Genomic DNA, 22,396 nt, shown 5'->3' with positions numbered 1-22,396 from the left:
ATAAAAAAAGGTGAGTCATAATAGCAAAAACAAAATAAAAAGAGTTTCTGGGAATCTCACGAAATAGGTACTAAGGGGAAAAGTCTTCAGCGTGGGCTGCTGTAGTTCATAGGGTGACCTGGGAGAGACCCTGTACGGAGTACTGAGCACTGCAGAGAGTTTTCAAAGGGCCATGTTTTCACTTCCAGAACTTTGTCTTTTGAATCTAGAAGAAAACAAATCCGAAGAATAAGCAAATCGGTTTTGACTTTTAATTACATAGACCCACTGTAACCAAAGGGATTCATTCATCTCGCAAATAAAAATAAAAGGCGCATCACTGGTTATTTTAAGCAGTTTTTCTTTCTAAATGTAGAGAGATGTCAAATGGTCTGTTATCAGTACCGAGCAGACACATGGGTCGGATTTTTCCCCTTCTTTCTTCTTAACTGGCTTGTGTGTACATTCAAATATTAAGTTGCCCTTGAGGGTAGGTGTGTTCTAAGACAGGCCAACCAGAGTTCAGGACCATATGCTTAATGAAAGCATATGCAGAATACTAATAGTGCTCTCTATAAAGCAGCAAACACCCTCAGTGGCAGATTCTAAGTAAGCTGTGACAGAACCAAGCTGTTTAATAATATCAAATTGTTTGGAGAAGCCCTCAGGGGCTGTCCCAGTAAAGTCACATTAAATGATGTCGAAGCAAGTTATTGAATGGTTCTCAGCCATCGCAAGGCTCAGTGCTTTACGCCCACAAGGAATGCATGGGCACATTGTGATCATATGACATTTTTAAGTACTTCATTTTATTCTGAGCTTCCCAAGCGCAGCATCAATCTATGCTGCCAAGACTTCAACTCCATCCCCCGCCTTTCACCGACACCTCCCCCTCTGTGTAGGCAGACAACCACTGAAAGCCTGAACTGTGATCCACTCACCGGCTTCTCTATTTATACAGCGAGGAAGACATTCTGTATTGGAACAGGTCAATTAAAGGTGTTAGTAAGATTCGTGTGTTCCTTCCCAGTAGCTGCATCTTCTGTGCTAACATGCGTGATGGAATACAATCAGAAATACATAAAAAATCTGTAGTGAAGCCAGCTTTATATAATAGATGGACTCTTAAAATACTATGGGCACACCCACATTTGTCAAGCATAGTTTGATTACTAGAGGATTAGCTGTTTGAGTTTGGGATGTCTTTATTCTTCATGGGAGCCCAGAAATGTCTGTTAATTTTACCTACTTCTGTGATATGATTAGGTAGGGTTTTCTGTATTAGCTTTCTATGTAGCCAGCTAATAGGAATATTGAGTTTTTGTTTTAATGACCAAAGTGCCCACAGTGGGTGGTATAATGGTGAGCACTACCAAGGCTTTTCACTAAATAGACTTTGTAATTGACTAATTTCATGGTCTAGAGCTATGTCCTTATCATGAAAGCTTTTTTTTTCTCCATCTTTATTAACTTGAGTATTTCTTATTTACATTTCGGTTGTTATTCCCCTTCCTGGTTTCCGGGCTAACGTCCCCCTAACCCCTCCCTCTCCCCTTCTATATGGGTGTTCCCCTCCCCATCCTCCCCCCATTACCACCTCCCCCCCCAACAATCACGTTCACTGGGAGTTCAGTCTTGGCAGGACTAAAGGCTTCCCCTTCCACTGGTGCCCTTACTAGGCTGTTCATTGCTACCTATGAGGTTAGAGCCCAGGGTCAGTCCATGTATAGTCCTTGGGTAGTGGCTTAGTCCCTGGAAACTCTGGTTGGTTGGCATTGTTGTTCATATGGGGTCTCAAGCCCCTTCAAGCTCTTTTAGTCCTTTCTAAGATTTCTTCAACGGGGTTCCCGTTCTCAGTTCAGTGGTTTGCTGCTGGCATTCACCTATGTATTTGTTGTATTCTGGCTGTGTCTCTCAGGAAAGATCTACATCTGGTTCCTGTCAGCCTGCACTTCTTTGCTTCATCCATCTTATCTAATTGGGTGGCTGTATATGTATGGGCCACATGTGGGGCAGGCTCTGAATGAATGGGTGTTCCTTCTGCCTCTGTTCTAAACTTTGCCTCCCTATTCCCTCCCAAGGGTATTCTTGTTCCCCTTTTAAAGAAGGAGTGAAGTGTTCGCATTTTGGTCATCCTTCTTGAGTTTCATGTGTTCTGTACATCTAGTATAATTCAAGCATTTGGGCAAATAGCCACTTATCAATGAGTGCATACCATCATGAAGGCTTTTAAAGACCCAGTGACCAATGAGAGCTTTTATTTCATGATTTTTGGCATTGCTGACACAAATATTTATAATTCTATTGTACTACCTTGGAAACATGTTGTCCTAGGAATGCTTTTATGCCAGGTTCAGGAAAGCTGGGTTTTATTGGTGCTATTGTTCAGTATGTCTGGAATCCAGAGGGAGAGTTGGGGTCAAGGGTGAATTCTCTTTTATGAATTATCCTTCCACGTAAGATGAAGCTGAAACGCTGAGATTTTGTTGATCCTTTTCCCTTTAAAAAGTCACATTTCTCTCAATACCTCCACCACATCATACCCCTCCCGTCAAAAGTATTTTAAGTGTCCGACTTTCTCAGCAGCCAAAGGGTCTCCGTGAAAGCAGGGGATTGTGTTTATCCAGAGTCTATTATGTGTCAATCTCCATAGGATATAGTGTGTCTACCCTTTTATTTCACATTAGAAATCTGAGAAAGGTATTTCCACAGTTGTTAGATAAAGAAGTCGGGATGAGATGCTGTCTCTGCTGCTACCCTTTCCTTGCTTAAATTTGGCATAAACTCTGGGCAAACAGGTGGTAGGAAGCTTATTTGAGTTCTCCTAAGCCAGAGGTTTGTTTCACATACTCACTGGTTCCATTGACTATTCAACATGCTGCCCCCTCACTAACTCAAGGTCATCAATCTTCCCTTTAGAGAGAGGGTTTTTTTTTCTTTTAAGAGACCTGTGCCCTCTTCCTCCTTTCACAATCATTTGTTCTTTTTCTTACTGAGAAATATACTTATGTTCAAACTTCCACGTCCGACTTTTCTCCGTTTACACAAATAGAAAACAAAAATCCATGTCATTGTAGAACTTGAATTTTCAGCTAGAAGATAACTGTAATTATGAATGAATGTGTACAAATGAATGTCTGTGCTGATAATCCCAGCTTTTTGGAGGCTACAGTAGGAAAATCACATGAGCTCAAGAATCCCAGGCCAGCCTTGGCTAAAGACAGAACCTATATCACAAACAGAAAGCCACAGAGATGACTTATTACAAGGTAATAAATGCTAAGAGAAAACAGAAAGTAGAGCATGTTAAAAGGGGTAGATGTATTCACTCCTTTTACTATTACTATGATAAAACCCCCTGAAAAAAGCACTTTAGGGGAGAACGATTTTTCTACCTTAAGATTCCAGGTTATAGTCCATCGTTGCAGACAAATCAAGTGGCAGAAAGTTGAAGTAGCTGGTTACACTATATTTTATTCAAGATCAGAAAACAATGAACTAATGCTATGCTCAACTCACCTTCTTCCCTTGTACAGAATCAGACTCCAACCCCAAGGAATACTGCCCACCTTTAGACTGGGTCTTTCTACATCAATTAACAGAATCAGGCCAATGCCCCACAGACATATCGAAAGGCAAAACTGATCTAGACAACTTCCCATTGAAACTCTCTTTCTATGTGATTCTAGATTGTATTAACTTGACAATTAACTCTAACCAATAGAGTGTAAGGTTAAGAACATTATTTAGTAGAAAAATCAGGTTCAGGCTTATAGAGAAATTGATATTTGAATAAAGCCTTAAAGGAATACTCTAGCCAGTTTATTTCTTTTTTAAAAAAAAAGATTTATTCATTTATTATATATAAGTACACTGTAGCTGTCTTCAGATACACCAGAAGATGGCATCGGATCTCTTTACAGATGGTTGTGAGCCACCATGTGGTTGCTGGGAATTGAACTCAGGACCTCTGGAAGAATAGTCGGGTGCTCTTAACCGCTGAGCCATCTCTCCAGCCCTAGACAGTTTATTTCTATTGCAGCCATGATAAATATAACAGGATGACTGTCTTGGTCAAAATGGAAAGAAATTGGCTATAATATACATTGAATAGATCAGCATGGACACTTATGCTCGTAAACCTAGCACTTGGAAAGTGGAAGAGTGAAAGGGTCAGAAACTCAAGTCCAGTTTTGCCTTCATAAAAAGTTTGAGGCTGTCCTGTGCTACATATAACCCTGTCTCAAATCAAGAAAGCTATAGAATGTATTTAGGAGATGTTAGTTTTATGAATGAATGTGTGGATGGGTGGATGAGAATACATTGAATCTTACAACATATATGGATTTTTTTACCTGTAAGTAAACTGGTTTTATTTATGTAGGCAGAGTTTCACTTTATATAGCATACTGAACTGAATATCTGGAATATGACTAGGCATGATATACATACCTACATACCTGTTTTCTTTTCAGTTCCCAGGAGGTTGAGGCAAAAAGATCGTGAGTTTAAGGACAGACTGCACAACACAGTGAAACCCTGTCTGGAAGTACCAAAATCATAAAAGGAATACTACTTAAAAATATTAGAGAATTATTCAGTGAGGGTTGGTTTAAAACATATCCATATATCATTAAAATGTGAGAAATGTTTAGCTGTGTGCCATCACATTCTCTGGGTCTCAGAGTTAGGTGTACTCCAAACATCTGACTTCACCTTGAGTAGTGTCATTAAATAAAAAGAAGTACATAAACCTAATCTCAAAAAAGGAAGAGGAGGAAACAGTTTTTCAGCTGATGTATTTATGTCCACAGTGTTCATAGTGATTTCATGGTCTTTATAGAGTCTTCAACTTCAAATGTCAACTCTATAGTTATTCTCTTTGTGGGACTTAATCTTCTTTATGGTGCTAATGTGTTCCATAGCTCTCAGGAACCAAGACTGTCTTTGGCATTTATTGCTGGTCTAGTGGATGTAAATCAGAGCTCTTAGATATGTGTTTAACATTTTCTTTTCTGCGGTTGGAATGACCTCTGTTGTGCTACAAATGCAGTAGACTGCCTGTGATAATGCAAGTGCCCTGTACCAGGGCCTTTATGTTTTGTATTTTATCTGCTTGCTTACCTTATAATACTAACCTTATAATGCTAAAATTAAGGAACAGCTATTCATTTAGTATTCCTCTTTTTTTATGTATTTCTCTAACCTGAACAAATTAATGGAGAAAGATGGGTATAGTGCAGGACCATCAAGGTCAAAGATGAAAAACAAAATTACATAGAAAGTTATACATGGTCTTTTATAACAAGTTCAAACCTGTCTGCTTTTGTATCACCAGAATTCTAAACTGTTCTCTTTTAAATAAGAATTACAGGAAACTATTTTCAAAACTAGTCTCCTGCTTAGGGTACAAAGAAAAACTAGACTTCAAAAATGTTCACAGTATGCATATAGTCCAACAAACTCATACTTAAGTGAAAATGTTTATCTGATCTTCAAATAAATTCGAAAAATGGTTGATAACCATCCAAATTTCTACACAGCTTGTGTCAATTTGCCTGATAATGCCATTCTTCTTAGTCACCTGTTTACAAAAAAAAAAAAAAAAAAGAAAATTAAACAACCTGATATTAACAAGACCCATTTTTTTTTCTTTTCTATTTTTCAGAGCTGGGGACCGAACCCAGGGCCTTGTGCTTGCTAGGCAAGTGCTCTACCACTGAGCTAAATCCCCAACCCCAACAAGACCCATTTTTATTTGTACTATCCTATACCCTTGCTGCACAATAAAATGAAAGCACTTTGAATATGTTATAAAAAAAAAGAAAATGCAAGTGTTGAAGATATATTTTAAAAATATTCTTTTGCTCAATTAGCCAGTGAAATTAGAGTTTTAGACAGCCTGTACTAATGTATATTTTAAAGTTCTTAGGAAAACACAGTTTATAGACATTTTATTTATTCTTTGATCATTGCTTTAAGTCCTAGGAAGAGAAATATATTCATGGTTCTATGGGGAGTGTCAAAGCACCAATAAAGAATAATTACTCACCTCAGTAGGAAATTAGATAACACTTTAATTGTCCTATCAATTTGGGACCACTTTCCATTATTTTAACAACTATTATAGTTTGTTTAACAAAACTATTGCATTTTTAATAAAATTCCAGGGTATAACTTTATAATTCACTATGTTGTCATTTTGCCATTGTTCATATTATCTTAAGGGGTTGTATTTAAATCACTCTATATTAATAATCAAAAGCATAATGAAATATAGTTAATGGCTATACAAGCATTTTTCATTATCATATAAATTGCCAAAAATGTTATGACAGATTTGTCAGTTAGTTAATGTGTTCGTGTGTGTGTGTGTGTGTGTGTGTGTGTGTGTGTGTGTGTGTGTGTGTTTAGGACATGAAACACAAACCTCTGTGTTTAATTCCAATGGGCTTCAATTATTCTATTCCTGTAATTTTTAGTGATTTGCATACTATTTTTATATATACTATAAGTATTTTGCCAAGTACATAGTCAATTATATTTACAACATGTCTATAAATCATATTTTACAATTACTTTATAGTCAGCAGATAATTTTCCTTTTGCTGAGCTTAACTATTTCCATAGTTAAATAAAAATAAGCATTTTTTCAAACCAGAGTAAAAACTCATTGCTTAAAATATGAGTCCACATTTTAAATGATCTTATACTTTTTCTATTCATTTTAAAAGGAAAAGGAAAGGTGTCTTATTTAAATATGCTTGAGACTCTCAACGCAAAAATACAGCTCTGATCTTGAAGGGGATAAAAGCTGTATCCCTTGCTGTGCCCTTGTTCTGACCAGTTAGTGATCATAAACTCATTAGCTGGAAATAATAGTGATTGGTGCCCAGTCATCAAATAGGGCAAAACTAAAATTCACATATGATTACGTAAAAAAAGAAAAAAAAACTTTTCTTCTTTAGCAAAAGTCAATAATCTCTTCAAATATTTAAAGAATAACATTGATTTCAGCAGAATCCTTGCTGCTGTTTATTAGAAAAAATGTACTAATTATTTGTTAGTTGTTGACATATAGTTAATTATCTTTGTTTTTTCATTTTATGTTCCTCTCCTCCAGGTTTAGGCTTCAGTATTGCTGGAGGGGTGGGGAACCAGCACATTCCCCGGAGACAACAGCATTTATGTAACGAAAATTATAGATGGTGGAGCTGCACAGAAAGATGGAAGGTTGCAAGTAGGAGACAGGCTGCTAATGGTGAGTGTGACCCAAGCAAAACTGTGTACAAGTGCATAAGCCTCTTCTTTCTCCTAGTGTGACTGTCTTAACTTGGGAAGCTATAACAAAATACCCTAGACCAGATGGTTTAAACAACAGAAATTTATTTTCTCAGAATTACAAAAAACTATTGCTTCATTTTTTACTAGGGCATTCCTCCAGGTTTGCAGATGGCCACCATCTGAGTACCTCTCATATGCCCACTCAATGTCAATGTGCTCTTACTGACTGAGAGATGGCTTCTTCTTCCTCTTCTTCTTCTTCTTCTTCTTCTTCTTCTTCTTCTTCTTCTTCTTCTTCTTCTTCTTCTTCTTCTTCTCCTCCTCCTCCTCCTCCTCCTCCTCCTCCTCCTCCTCCTCCTCCTCCTCCTCCTCCTCCTCCTCCTCCTCCTGCTCCTGCTCCTGCTCCTGCTCCTCCTGCTCCTCCTCCTCCTCCTCCTCCTCCCTCCTCCTCCTCCTCCTCCTCCTCCTCCTCCTCCTCCTCCTCCTCCCACTGACTCCTCCTTCCTCTTATCAGATTATAACCTTTCCTTTAACTTATTTAACTTGTATTATATACCTGTGAAGCAATGAGCATCATCAAGCAGCAGAACTGCAGAAAGGATGGGGTGCCTCAAAGAAAGAATGGGAAAGCCCTAGTGCTAGGCAAGCATGCTTAGATATTTGGCCAGTATCTAAAAGAGAGAGAGAGAAAGATAGAAAAGGAAAGCAGGCAGACTTAGTAGCGCAGCGTGATAAAAGCTCCATGAGCCGTTACATCCTGGAAAAGGCTTTCGGGAAGGAAAATACATTATCTCATTAAGGAGATAATTATTCCTCCCATCTCCTTAGCATATTCTCAAATGAATCCGTTTTCATGAGCAATGGTCCTCTGTAAACACAGAAGTGGAGTCAAAAAGTCTATTGTGTGTGTGGTAAGAGTTTATCCAAAGCTCCAAGGGCTTCTAAGCCTAATGCCTGTCTAACTACATAAGATGAATTATATCACCAAGGAGCCATTATCTCCTCTTCCTTTATGAAAATTGTTAGGGGAAGAGTAGTATGTACAATTCAACAGAAAGATCATTTCATGATATATGTAAACTTTGGAGATAAAGCATCAAAGTTTTCTATTGGTTATTCTTATATTCCTAAGCCTTAGGGAGTGTTTCTGTTTAATCCTGGTGGTCTAACTTCTGATTGTGAATAGCCTTTGTACTGAATTCATCTCTATATATGGTATGTATTGTTTCATAAACTCCTATACTTCTTTATAAAGTAACATTTATTTCCCATGACAGAATAATTCCTAAAGAAAACAGGAGCAGAGATATTTACCAACGTAGTCATATTCTTATCATTGAATATGTAATAAATTGGCTTTGCAAATAATGCAATCTGGCTGTCCATGCATATTCATCATGTCAAGAAATACTTATATTGCAATATAATATTTTCTCGTGCACAGGATGGCATTCGTTTTGTTGAATCTGTCAGTCAGTTCTGTCTCTCCTTCCTTTGCTTATGATTTAGTTAGTAGTTTAACGAGTGTCCCATCCAACTACTGAAGAGTAGACAGTCTTTAAGAAGGACATCCTCTGTTGAGAAAACATCCAGTCAAGTTGCACAGGCCAACATAAGGAAGGAAAGAGTGAACGAATGAACAAAGAAATGAAGAAAGGAGGAGACAGAGGAAAAAGCATCAGTAAGACCTTTGGTCAAACTTGCTACTCGGGGTTCCAAATTCTTGACCACCTAAAGTCACCACTGTTTTCATTCTCCAGAATCTGTGAAGCTTTGGTTTCTTTATGTACTTTGGACATTAATCTTGTGATGTTGCATTTCCAAATAAGAAAAATTATTTTAGGTACTTAAGATATGAACAACGTTTGCTTATAACATAAACTTAATTCTTAACATCTTGACATTAGAATAAAGTGTGAAACCATCTTCTACATTAAAAATGAAGGGGAAACTTTCATTTTCAAGTAATGGCTGCCTTAGAATGGGTTTCACCCGTTACATAATCGGAGTTAGATGTAAGTTTCTCAGCATTTCTTCTGATGCCATTGTGAAGTCAGGCTACACCTGCCTGCTGATTTCTTGAAGCTGGGCCTAAATCTGTAGACTTATTTCTAAATTCTAAGGAAAAAGACCTTTATATCCATATAATTCTACCTATGATTTTTTTCAGATGCCATTGTATTTTTCCATGATAATTTTACATTCATTGTAATACAATAATTTCAAAACTAGCTATGACATAATTTTCCCTGGTTTAAGTGTTAAGAAATGAATGTGGTTTTTTTTAATGAACCTTCCACAATAATAGTTCTCTTCTGTCCTATATAAGGAAAACCATAATTAGTACTTCCAAGGGAACTGGTAAGCGGAATCTTGGAATGAAAGAAAAGGAAAGAAAATTGTTCACTTTAAAATATTCTGGAAGAAAAAAAGTGACCCTGAGAGAGAAAAACAAACAAACAATAGTGATACTATCCTGAACGCCAGTTATTTTGCTTCAGCTCCCAAGATATCTGTTGGTGTTCCCTCATCACTCTGTTTAACCTCTACTTTAAAATATCATTTTTAATACTCTTCCACTTTTCTCTCCACAAAGGAAGTGCACATGATTTAGGCTCTGTGACTTACCAGCTGCAGCACTCTAAATATGCCATTCTTTCTGAAGTTGCTTACCCCACTTCCTTCTTTTGGTCCTTAGGAAATGTCCCCAATATGTTACCCACTCAGAGTACTTTAAGTACACTGGCCCAAAAATGAAACTCAACACTGGGCTATGGCTCAATAAATGAGCTTGCTTAGCAAAACCCTGAGAATTGCAACAAATAAAAATCAGTTTATATTGAACACCCATTAGTTTTTTTAGGCTTTATGGATAGATACCTACAGTTCTGAAACTCTCCCATCACTTACCCTAAGTAAGACTGCAGCCTTGAGAGAGCAGGCATAATCTTAATAATACCCCCCTTGGCTTCACAAGTAAGATAACTTTATGTTGGGCATCTCCTGATTCATACTATATAGAGTATGCATCCCCTTGTAAGAAAGTTCTTATGTTTCAGAATTTAAACCTTAAATGTCATCTTTGTTTGGAACCTCACAATCCCACAGAAAATCAACTGTGTGAAGTGATATTTCACTTCTGATGGGGCCCTTTAAGAGTGGAGAATGTAATACTTCCCCATAGATACATACTGTATACTCACCACCATCTTTTTCTCTTATTGCATTGAAGATTATTTTCTATGCTTATCTCCTTTTATAGTCCTGCCCTTAGACATGGCAAAGATTGGTACCTTTTTCATATATATGTACAAGTTTGTACTGCCATATCATCATTGCACAATTTTTTAGGATGTTTGTCTCATTCGTCTCGTATTTCTGAAGTATTTGTTGTGTTTTTAAATATGGAGTATAATGAGACAGGAGGGAGGACCTTAGCAGCCTGGCTAAGGTGTCTGCCTGAACAACCAAGCCATGCAACACACCTAGCATGTAGAAAGTCTATTAGTGCAAGGGGAAGCTGGCCTGGAAATGGGGTAGAGGCAAAGAAAGAAGGGAACAGCTGGAAACACATGGAAGGAGACTGAAGATGGGAAGAGAGGGAGGGAGGCAGATGGGGAGGGGAGAGGGAGAAGATGGAGAGAGAGACCAGAGACCAAAAGTCTTCTTATGCACCCAGGTTGGCTTGAGCCTGGCAGACAACTAGACAAGCTGTTTCTAGGTAGCTGTTGGGAGGAGCCTGGAAGAATTGCCAACATTTAGGTGGGAGTAGGTGGGAGGGTGGGGGAGCACCCTCATAGAAACAAGGGGAGGAGGAATGGAATAAGGGATTGTGAAGGGGAAACCAGGAAAGGGGATAACACTTAAAATGTAAATAAGTAAAATATCCAATAAAAAAATAAGGAACTAGGAAGGGGTGGGGGAACAGGAGTGAAGTTGTCCTATTCTTTAAAATATTTCCTGTAGACTTCAGGGCATTCGTTCTGTCTCCTGGGAAGCTAAGGAAATTGGGATGGGGATGCTGCTCAAGTTCTGGGAGAGCTGGCTGTTTCATTGCTGTCCAGAGTCTGTAGGACCATCTGTAGCTAGGAAAGTCCAGGCCCAGTAGAAGCATCTGTGAGAGAAGCACCTGTGAGTTGCTTCTCTGGCACTGCCCTGGGTGAAGATGGTGAAATGCATATACAATTAGAGGCAAAACACAAAGTTAAGTAAGTTCAGGAGAAGAACTTTTCATAAGTGTGCATTTGAAACCTTTAGGCCTATGGTCTTGGAGGCTGGGGAGGGGAATTCTAAAACCAGGGAACCAGAGGAGGAATCCCACCCTCTGAAATAAATAACAGGTGGGGAACTTAGGCTAATGATTGACAGGGGTATTTTATCTCCTGGAGCCTTCAAGAATTTTTTTAATTTCATTTTTAAGTTTATGAAAGAGATAAATTTGTTAAAATATGAACATGCTTTTAAGGTGAGCTCCGGTAAGACAGAAACCTAACGTGGAGCAGAAGGGGCAAGACAGGCTTTTCCCCTTCTTGCCACAGGACAGAATTACATAAATTTAGCATAATGAGAAACAGTTTTAAGTCTATATTTAAAAAGCAATCAAAGGAAACTTAAAATTTTGATCTTGTTGTGATGATAGTTGATTATATAGATTTAGCCTGAGAAATATCTTTAATTCTTTAGTCAAAAGACAACCTGGGGAAACTTAAAGTCTTGAACTTATGATTATGAAAGTGCACCATATAGTGAAATGTTTGACCATAGTCAGGCTAATAATTTAGCAGAACTCCATTGCTTAATGTTAGAACTCTGATCTTTCAAACTCTTAACATAACAATGGCATAGCAAGGGGAAGAAACCTGAAGCCCTTTTGCATCTTAAATCATTTTCCTATCACCACCCAAGGTTTGTTTTTGATTTTTGTTTTTGTTTTTTGCTCTCCAACATTTGTATCTTACAATTACCAATCTCAAAATGCCTTTCTAGACCCTCAAGTGTTTTCTTAGATCCTCATAACTTAAGCTTTCATATCCTAAAACCTTGAATGAAGTTTGTGTCTTTTCTATCCAATTATTTGCTTTAAGACACAGGTGGTTGGTCATTGGGGAACAGTCACTGAAAATTGAGTTTTTTAGATAAGGGAGTAGCAAAAGGTTAAATTTGAAGTGTGTATCTTTCACATGAAATCTGTGAGCAAGTGAAACCTGTCTGTCGTGTTAATAAGAGATCTGGTAGTCTTAGCCATGTATGGAATTGTTGAATGAGCTAACACAGTGGTGGGTTGCCTTGGGCTAAGGAGCTAATTGCCTATTGTTTAACTGTCAAGCTATAGTTAGCTTAGCCACCAATGTAATCAGAGACGTGAGAAGCATAAATTATAATCTAGATGTCATATATTAATTAAAATGAGAGAAGTTACTTTATATTCCACTACCTAAACAGTTCTTCCAAGTTCCTGTCATTGCCATTGCAACACAGGCAGAGTCAGCCTGGCCATAAGACACAGAAGATAAGAAGCCTTTTTTTCTATGGAGGAGGAACATGAGAGAGATGACTTCACCTAGTCTTATGCCATATGAGACATTTAACTCTCTGGATATCCTGCTTGTCCACAGTTCAGGCAGAGCCCTGGCAGTGTACAAGGCATTGGGACAGTGTTTCCCAGTGATTGCTGTGTCACAATCGAGGTAGGGTCCTTGGTTGGTGTGCCCATATCCTTTTGGAGACCTTCTGGGAAGGGGGTAGGTCTCTGTTAGGATTTAAGAGTCTCAGTATGTCATAGCAAGTTAAAACATATTCAGGAGGTCTATGACAGAATTGAGAGCTAGTATCTATTAAGCACATGTGAGTTAGACCATCTAAGTCTTTTTCTGACTAGGTAGCTGCTGGGTAGAAACTAAAGGAATTGCCAACATTTGTTATCACATTTCACTTATTTATTATAAATAGATTTTCACTTAAAATATCTTTGCATTCCTTACTATCTATTTTCCACTTTTAAAGACAGGCAATTTTACACCACCTGATCTTGGCACAAATTGTGCTGTAAGGAAGAATTATATTGTCTACTTTGCCACAAACTTATAGTGTTTGAAATGAGGTTATATGACCAGACAGTTGCATGTTTCATGGTCACCCAAATATTTGGTATGTATTGTATATTTCCATGTAGTATTTTAATGTCCTTGGCTTCATGGCATTAAATTTTTTGTCTGTTTGTTTAATTGAATGCCAGAGAGAGCAGATGTTTGGAAACTTACTGTTACACTCTGAGTGAATAGATTATTACTTGATCTGCAGTATCTTGAGACAGCTGGTCGAAAGTTGGCAACATTAAAGTTTTGGGATTTTTATCTTTCATATAGTTCCATACACTGTTTCTTCTTAAACCTTGGCAAGACGCTCCTCAGAGCCAAATATATTATAAAACTGTAGTCCTTTTTACCATTTCTGCATAATACCCAAAGACATAAAATCTAGTATCATTTGTCATTTTTAGAGCAGTAACATTAGTTGTTGGTTGTCAAGCTCCTTGTCACGTTATAATTTAAGGTTTAAAAATCTTACGCTTTCCCCTCTATAACCTCTACTTGACATTTAAAGAAAAAATGTCAGTAAGAGAATTTATACACTTTTGCAGAAAATGAATTCATCTCTCCTTTCCTTAAAAGGGAAGTCGTAAGGGAAGGGAGGATGATAAATGCATACAAGACAAGTGGAAAAACACTGGACTCAGCCTTTGAAGAGCTGTGTATTAGTCATGGGCAGACCCTAATCTACCAAGTCACTGTAGGCAAGCCAGGAGTATCTTTGTTCACTTATCTTGATTTGTACCATAGTATCACTGCTTTAGATTATCATTCCCCAATATGTGTTTTTAAATACTAGTATCATTCCTACTATGTCTTATTAAAGGACTCTAAAGCCATAGAAGGCTGGGAAATTCTGAAACGTGTATGCAACTCTATTGAGGCTACTTCTAAATGTATAAAAAGGATATTAAAATGGAAGAAATGAACATATAAAATGATATTATAAATTGAAAATCAACATATAAAAAGCACTCATTGCAAAGATCTTTGAAGTACACAGCTAAAGACATGCTTTTTCTAACTCTATACTTTTCAACCTTATTTATCATGAAATACTCTTATTAAAATGATACTTATAAAACACTCACAACTAGAATTCAGTGGAACATACTCTGAGATGTGTAAGAAGCCTTTTGTTTTATTCCTATGCTAAAGATGTGGTAAAGACAGAAAAATAGTTTTGGGGAATAGGAAAAATAATACTCTTTTTCTGAATGAATGTTGGTTGTAAGGACTTAAACTGGTTAACTTTTGATGGTTAAATTTAAACGTCAGTAAAAATTGACATCATACTAAAGACAATGCAAATATATGGAAATTATCTGAGTGAGAAATAGGACATTCACTGATGGTGGTAATCCACCTTAGATAGGCTGTAGTCCTTTGATCAGCAACCCACTTATGCTTCTACAGGTCAAATTGTGTATAAGCATGCACTGCTCACACTTGCCCTTAGTAGATACTCAGCACATTTGCCACACTATTGTCAATTGGAGGCAGAAAATACCCAAAACTGTATAACTAGTAAATTGGGAAAATGGATGCAGACCTACAGCATGGTTCCCTGAAGCCCTATTCCTTTCACCCATTTATTCAATGTCTCTAGTTCTCAATCCCATTTGTACACAAGAATCTGATGGTTAGCTTCTGAGCATAATAAATACCCAGTCCTCAATCCATCCCAAATAAATAAGAACCTCTCTGACATAAGACTATATTCATTTGGATTTTATTTTCTAAATGATTCTCTCATGGGACCTAGGACAGAACCAATCTGACCTTGACCTAACCCTACCTGAGCCCTCTCAAGCACTAATACTGATCTATCACTTTTAATAGTTTTAGCCTCTCCTTATACTGCTCACTAGTTTTGTAAAATTTAACTACTGATTTGATTTCCTTTTTGTTTTGTAGTGATAAGAGTTGAACACAGGGATTTGTATAGAGAAATCAAGTTTTGTACCACTGAGCCATATGCCCAGTACCAAAATTATTTCAATAGCACACCCCACTAGTAAAGCAGAAAAGTTGCCTCTACTACATGCAAGTATCTTTAAGTGTGTGTGTGTGTGTGTGTGTGTGTGTGTGTGTATGTGTGTGTTCCTATTGCTGTAATAAATCCAGAATCTAAAACAGCATAGAGTGGAAGGGTTTACTTCGCTTTGCAACCACCTTACATTGCTCATATTACACTCCACCCCAGAGGGAAGTCAAGCATGGTACGAACTTGAAGTCGTACATGAGAAGAGAAGAACATAGAGAAGAGACGCAGAGAACATAGAGGAATATGCTACTTACTAGCTTGCTCCTTGTGACTTTTCTTTACCTGCTTTATCATATAATCCAGGACCACAGTCAAAAAGGTAACACCATTCTCAGTGGACTGGGCCCTCCCACATTAATGATTAATCAAGAAAATGCCCCATGTAGACATGTCTACAGGCCAATCTCTCAACTGATATTTCCTTTTATCAAATGACTCTAGTGTGTATCAAGTTAGCAAAACACAAAACAAAAACAAAATATTAAAACAAAAATAAATAAATAAATAAATAAATAAATAAATAAAAACCCAGACATTGTGTTCATATATTCTACACAATACAAGAAATAACCATAATGTGGTTAATATTGATGGAAGAGCTTCCTGTACCTCATGATTTGCCCTGGGTTTCACACTGCCATATCCTTTAGGTGACCAGTACTATGGAGGAAGCTTCAGTCAATGAAAGGAAAGAGTAAGAAATGTATGAATGGGAGCTAAGGCTGTCCCATAGCCCTCTGGACCTAAATCCTGCCCAGAGAGAGCTGGTCTCCCAGGAGTGCTCTCACTCCTAAGCCCACAGGTAAGACCCCATTTTTTTCTCCAACAACTGTCCAAAGAGGGACCGAAAGAGTCTTCATTTTTCCTCCAACAACTGTCCAAAAGAGGACCCAAAGAGACTCCATTTTTTCCTCCAAAAGCTGTCCAAAGAAAGACCCACCAGGTTGCACAGGGCATAGGAACCACGGAGCAGCCTGGGACAGGATCCTTCCGGTCTCTATCTGTGCCCAGAGCTAAGGTTGTCCCACAACACTCCGGACCCAAATCCTGGCCAGAGAGATCAGATCCCCCAGGAATGCTCTCACACCTAAGATCACAGGCTTGCAGGCCCAACAGAGGGACAAGCTCCAATCAGAGACAGCAAGACCAACTAACATCGGAGATAAGCAGATGGCGAGAAGAAAACACAAGAACCGAAGCAACAGAAACCAAGGCTACTTGGCATCATCAGAATGCAGTTCTGCCAATACAAAAAGTCCTGGATACCCTAACACACCAGAAAAACAAGATATTGCTTTAAAATCAGATCTCATGAAGATGACGGAGGATTGTAAGAAGAACATAAATAACTCCCTTAAAGAAATATAGGAGAAGATGGGAAAACAAGCAGAAGCCTTTAAGAGGAAACACAAAATCCATTAAAGAGTTACAGGAAAACACAACCAAACAGATGAAGGAATTTAACAAAACCATCCAGCATATAAAATGGAAATAGAAACAATAAAGATATTAAAAAAAGAGAGACAACCCTAGAGATATAAAACCTAGGAAAGAGATCAGGAGTCATAGATGCAAGCATCACCAACAGAATACAAGAGATAGAGAAAATCTCAGGGGCAGAAGATATTATAGAAAACATTGACAGAATAGTCAAAGACCCTGCAAAATGCAAAAGACTCCTTACACGAAACATCCAGGAAATCTGGGATACAAGGAGAAGACCAAACCTAAGGATAATAGATTGAAAAGAGAGCTAAGATTCCCAAATTAAAGGGCCAATAAATATCTTCAACAAAATTATAGAAGAAAACTTCCCTAACCTAAAAACAGAGGTGTCCATGAACAATCAAGAAGCCTACAGAATTCCAAATAGACCAGAAAAGAAACTTCTTCTGTTACATTATAATCAAAAAGCCAAATGCACAAAAGAAAGAATATTAAAAGCAGTAACAGAAAAAGGCCAAGTAACATATAAAGGCAGATCTATAAGAATTACCCCAGAACTTCTGACCAGAGACTATGAAAGACAGAAGATCCCATGCAGATGTCAAACAGACCCTAAGAGAACAAAAATGCCAGCCAGGCTACCATATCTAGCAAAACTCTCAATTAATATAGATGGAGAAACCAAGATATTCCATAACAAAACCAAATTTACACAATACCTTTCCACAAACCCTGCCCTACAAAGGATGATAGATGAAAACTCCAACACAAGGAGGGAAACTACACCCTAGAAAAAGCAAGAAAGTAACCCAACAAACCCAACAAGAAGATAGCCACACAAACATAATTCCACCTCCAACAACAAAAATAACATGAAATAAGAATCACAATTCCTTAATATGTTGCAACATCAATAGACTCAATTTCCCAATAAAAAGATATAGACTAACAGACTGGATATGTAAACAGGACCCAGCATTTTGCTGTATAAATGAAACACACTTCAGTGACAAAGACAGATACTACCTCAGAGTAAAAAACTGGAAAAAATTTTCTAAGTAAATAGTCCCAATAAACAAGCCGGATTAGCCATTCTAATATTGAATAAAATCAACTTTCAACCAAAAGTTATCAAAAAGGATAAGGGCACTTCATACTCATCAAAGGAAAATTCTACCATGATGAACTCTCAATTCTGAACATTTGTGCTCCAAATGCAAGGGCACCCACATTCAGAAAAGAAATTTTACTAAAGCTCAAAGCATACACTGCACCACACACAATAATAGTGGGCGATGTCAACACCCCGCTCTCATCAATGGACAGATCATAGAAACAGAAGCTAAACAGAAATGCAGTGAAACTAACAGAAGTTATGAGCCAAATAGATTTAACAGATATCTATAGAACATTTCATCCTAAAACGAAAGAATATACATTCTTTTTAGCACCTCATGATACCTTCTCAAAAATTGATCACATAATTGGTCAAAAAAGAAAAAACAGGCCTCAACAGATATAAGATTGAAATAATCCCATGCATCCTATCAGATTACCATGGAATAAGGCTGGTCTTCAAAAACAACCAAAACAACGGAAAGCCCGAGGACACATGGAAGCTGACCAACGCTCTACTCAATCATAACTTGATCAAGAAAGAAAAGTAAAGAAAGAAATTAAAGACTTTTTAGAATATAAGGGAAAGTAAGGTACAACATATGCAAATTTATAGGGCACAATGAAAGCAGTGCTAAGAGGAAAACTATACATACTCTTTCTAGTTTTGTTTTGTTTTGTGTTTTGTTTTGTTTTTAGAGGCACTAAGAGTATACACTAACAGTTTGACAGCACACCTGAAAGCTCTAGGACAAAAAGTAGTAAACATACCCAAGAGGATTAGTTAGACAGAAGGAAATAATCAAACTCAGGGCTGAAATCAACCAAGTAGAAACAAAAAGGACTATACAAAGAATCAACAAAACCAGGAGCTGGTTCTTTGAGAAAATCAACAATATAGATGACCCTTAGCTAGACTAACTAGATGGCACAGAGACAGTATCCAAATTCACTAAATCAGAAATAAAAAGGGAGATATAACAGCAGAAACTGAGGAAATTTTAGAAAAATCATCGGATCCTACTACAAAACTGGACATCTTGATGAAATGGGCAATTTTCTAGACAGGTACCAGGTACCAAAGTCTAATCAGGATCAGATAAACCACCAAAACAGTCCCATAACCCTTAAAGAAATAGAAGCAGCCATTAAAAGTCTCCCGACCAAAAAGAGCCCAGGACCAGATGGGTTTAGTGCGGGATTCTATGAGACCTTGATAGAAGACCTCATACCAATACTGTCCACACTATTCCACAAAATAGAAACAGAAGGAACACTAGCCAATTTGTTCTTTGAAGCCACAATTACACTTATACACAAACCACATAAACACCCTACAAAGAAAGAAAACTTCAAACAAATTTCCTTCATGAAGATTGATGCAAAATACTCAATAAAATTCTCCCAAACCAAATCCAAGAACACATCAAAACGATCATTCATCATGATCAAGTAGGTTTCATCCCAGGGATGCAGGGATGGTTCAGTATATGGAAATCCCTCAACATAATCCACTATATAAAGAAATTCAAGGAAAAAAACTCAAGATCATCTCATAGATGTTGAAAAAGCATTTGACAAAATTCAACACCCCTTCATGGTAAAAATCTTGGAAAGATCAGGAATTCAAGGCACATACCTAAACATAGTAAAAGCAATATAGAGCAAACCAGTAGCCAACATCAAACTAAAAGGTGAGAAAGTATATAAAAACTCCTAGTTAGACACCAACAAACTAAATAAACCAAGTAAAAAATGAGGTACAGAACTAAACATAGAATTCTCAACATGGGAATCTCTAATGGCTATGAAGCACCTAAAGAAATGTTCAACATTTTTAGTCATCAGGGAAATGCAAATCAAAACAACCCTGATATTCTACCTCATACCAGTCAAAATGACTAAGATCCAAAACTCAGGTGACAGCAGATGCTAATGGGGATGTAGAGAAAGAGGAACACTCCTCCATTATTGGTGGGATTGCAAGCTGGTACAACCACTCTGGAAATCAGTCTGGCGGTTCCTCAGAAAATTGAACATTGCACTACCTGAGAACCCAGCTATACCACTACTGTGCATATACCCAAAAGATGCTCCAACATATATCAAGAACACATGCTCCACTATATTCATAGCACCCTTATTTATAATAGCCAGGATCTGGAAAGAACCCAGATGTACTTCAACAGAGGAATGGATACAGAAAATGCAGTACATTTACACAGTGGAGTATTACTCAGCTATTAAAAAACAATGATTTCATGAAAATTCTTAGGCAAATGAATGGAACTAGAAAATATGATCTTGAGTGAGATAACCCAGTCACAAAAAATACACATGGTATGAACTCACTGATAAGTGAATATTAGCTCAAAACTCAGAATACCCAAGACATAATTCACAGACCTTATGAATGAGGCTCAAGAACAAGAAAGACCAAAATGTGGATGTTTCATTCCTTCTTAGAAGGGGGAACAAAACACTCACAGGAGGAAATACAGGGACAAAGTATGGAACAGAGACTGGAGGAAAGACCTTCCAGAGACTGCCCCACCTGGAGATCCATCCCATATGCAGCCACCAAACCCAGTCACTATGGCTGATGCCAAGAAGTGCTTGCTGACAGGAGCCTGATATGGATATCTTCTGAGAGGCTCTGGCAGAGTATTACTGATACAGATAAAGCTGCTTGCAGCTAACCATCGGACTGAGCATGGGGAACCCAATGGAGGAGTTAGAGAAAGGGTTGAAGGAGGTGAAGGGGTTTGCAACCCCATGGGAAGATCAACAATATCAATCAACCAGACCCTCCACCCCAGAGCTCCCAGGGACTAAACAACCAATAAAAGAGTACATGTGGAGTAACCCATCACTCCAACCACATGTGTAGCAGAGGATGGCATTGTCTGACATCAATAGGAGAAGTCCTTTGTCCTATGAAGGGTCATTTTCCCAGTGTAAGGGAATGCTAGGGTGTTGATGTGGGAGTAGGTGGGTGGGAGTGGGAACATCTTCATAGAAGCAGGGGAAGGGGCATAGGAGTTGGGGAAAGGGGATTACATTTGAAATATAAATTCAAATAATATCCAATAAAAGTAAAATAGCAACAAAAAACAAATATATGAATGATTTCTGGGAGAAGAAAATTCATTCAGCTGGAGCTGTGACTGTGTCTTAGAAGCTAGGGTGACCCAGGGCTCTCCTTCCATCTGAGGGGTTTTTTTCTTTATATCCCTACGCAGCCCAAACCGAACATCCAATGCAGTTGCTTGAATGACCTTCACACCTCTTCTTTCCCTCTCTGATTAATGCAAATGGAAGCAGAAATCAGAACTCAGCACAGCTGCCCCACTCTTTCCATAAACTAGGGTCTTTTGATCCTGTTGGATATAGCACAATTATTATTTTATAGCATATTTAGCTCATTTCAACCCTCGTTAAGTGTCAGGTACTTATAATGATTCATGTGCAAGAATGCAAAAGAAAAAGAATATAATTTTGTCATTCCTTTTTAAAACATTAAGGGCAGATAAAGGTAAGAAGAGATACTGCAGGAGTAGGGTTGAGCACAGTAGGGGTGACAGCAGCCTCCACCAGGAAGAAGCTATTTCTAGAAGCAGGCTCAGCAGCAGCTCAGTGTATGACTATGATTATCTCGTTTCTATCTGTATAGCATTTCTTTTATACAGAGTTTCTGCAAGTTCATGGTATTATTCCTTCCTCACAAACACAAATGCCCAAATAAACACAAGCATTGACTTCAGTTGAAACATGGAATTCCTAGTAAATGGATTGGGTGACTCAACAAAAGAAAAAAATCATGAAACAAAAAACTGAAACCAATCTAGTCATTCTCAAAATCACCAGAGAAACTTTTAGGCTTCAACACTGTGGTCTACAAATGTATTTAACCATGAATCCTTTTAATAAAGTAACACCATACACAACACAAAAAGAATTGCATAGGTCCTCCATTCCTGGAAATACTCAGATATAATTAAGTTTAACACATGGTTAGTGTTTCTGATCAATTTAAATTGCACATAAGAGGCAGCCCTCTTTGTTGCACAGTTTCAGGTCACTCCTGAGATTGCCTTATGCTGTGATGCAGAGACTTAGACTCAATTCAAATTTAGATTGAATGAATTTATTCTTAATGGTAGCAGAAAGAAGGCAGCCTTAGAGACAAACAGCATACAGTCCTTGGTCTCCCTACTTAGCTTCCATTCTTCTTTATTTAAGTTGCTTTTTCATTGTTTTCCCCAAGTAAAATTAATCTTTTTGTAAAAATACTGATGCATATTTACTGTTGAAAACATTAAAACAAAGAAAATATTGTTTAACCAAAGATAAGCATACCCTCATCTTCCCTATTTATTAAGATTTATTATTTCAGAAGAAATTTTATTATCAACAGCTTATTTCAATATACTGT

The 22,396-nt window shown here is 37.7% G+C and overlaps 1 protein-coding gene across 1 annotated transcript in view; it reads left to right on the top strand.

Moving 5' to 3' along the window:
* The window catches only part of Dlg2 (discs large MAGUK scaffold protein 2), a 1,821,467-nt gene that overhangs the window by 1,340,808 nt on the left and 458,263 nt on the right, over positions 1-22,396 (top strand). The window contains 2 exon segments of the mRNA XM_032895287.1: positions 7,103-7,146; positions 7,148-7,240. Coding sequence (XP_032751178.1) covers positions 7,103-7,146; positions 7,148-7,240 — 137 coding nt within the window.

The sequence above is a fragment of the Rattus rattus genome, chromosome 2, assembly GCF_011064425.1.
Source record: "Rattus rattus isolate New Zealand chromosome 2, Rrattus_CSIRO_v1, whole genome shotgun sequence".
Classification (NCBI taxonomy): domain Eukaryota; kingdom Metazoa; phylum Chordata; class Mammalia; order Rodentia; family Muridae; genus Rattus; species Rattus rattus.
Note: the sequence above shows the minus strand (reverse complement) of the source record. Positions and strands in the feature narration are given on the sequence as shown.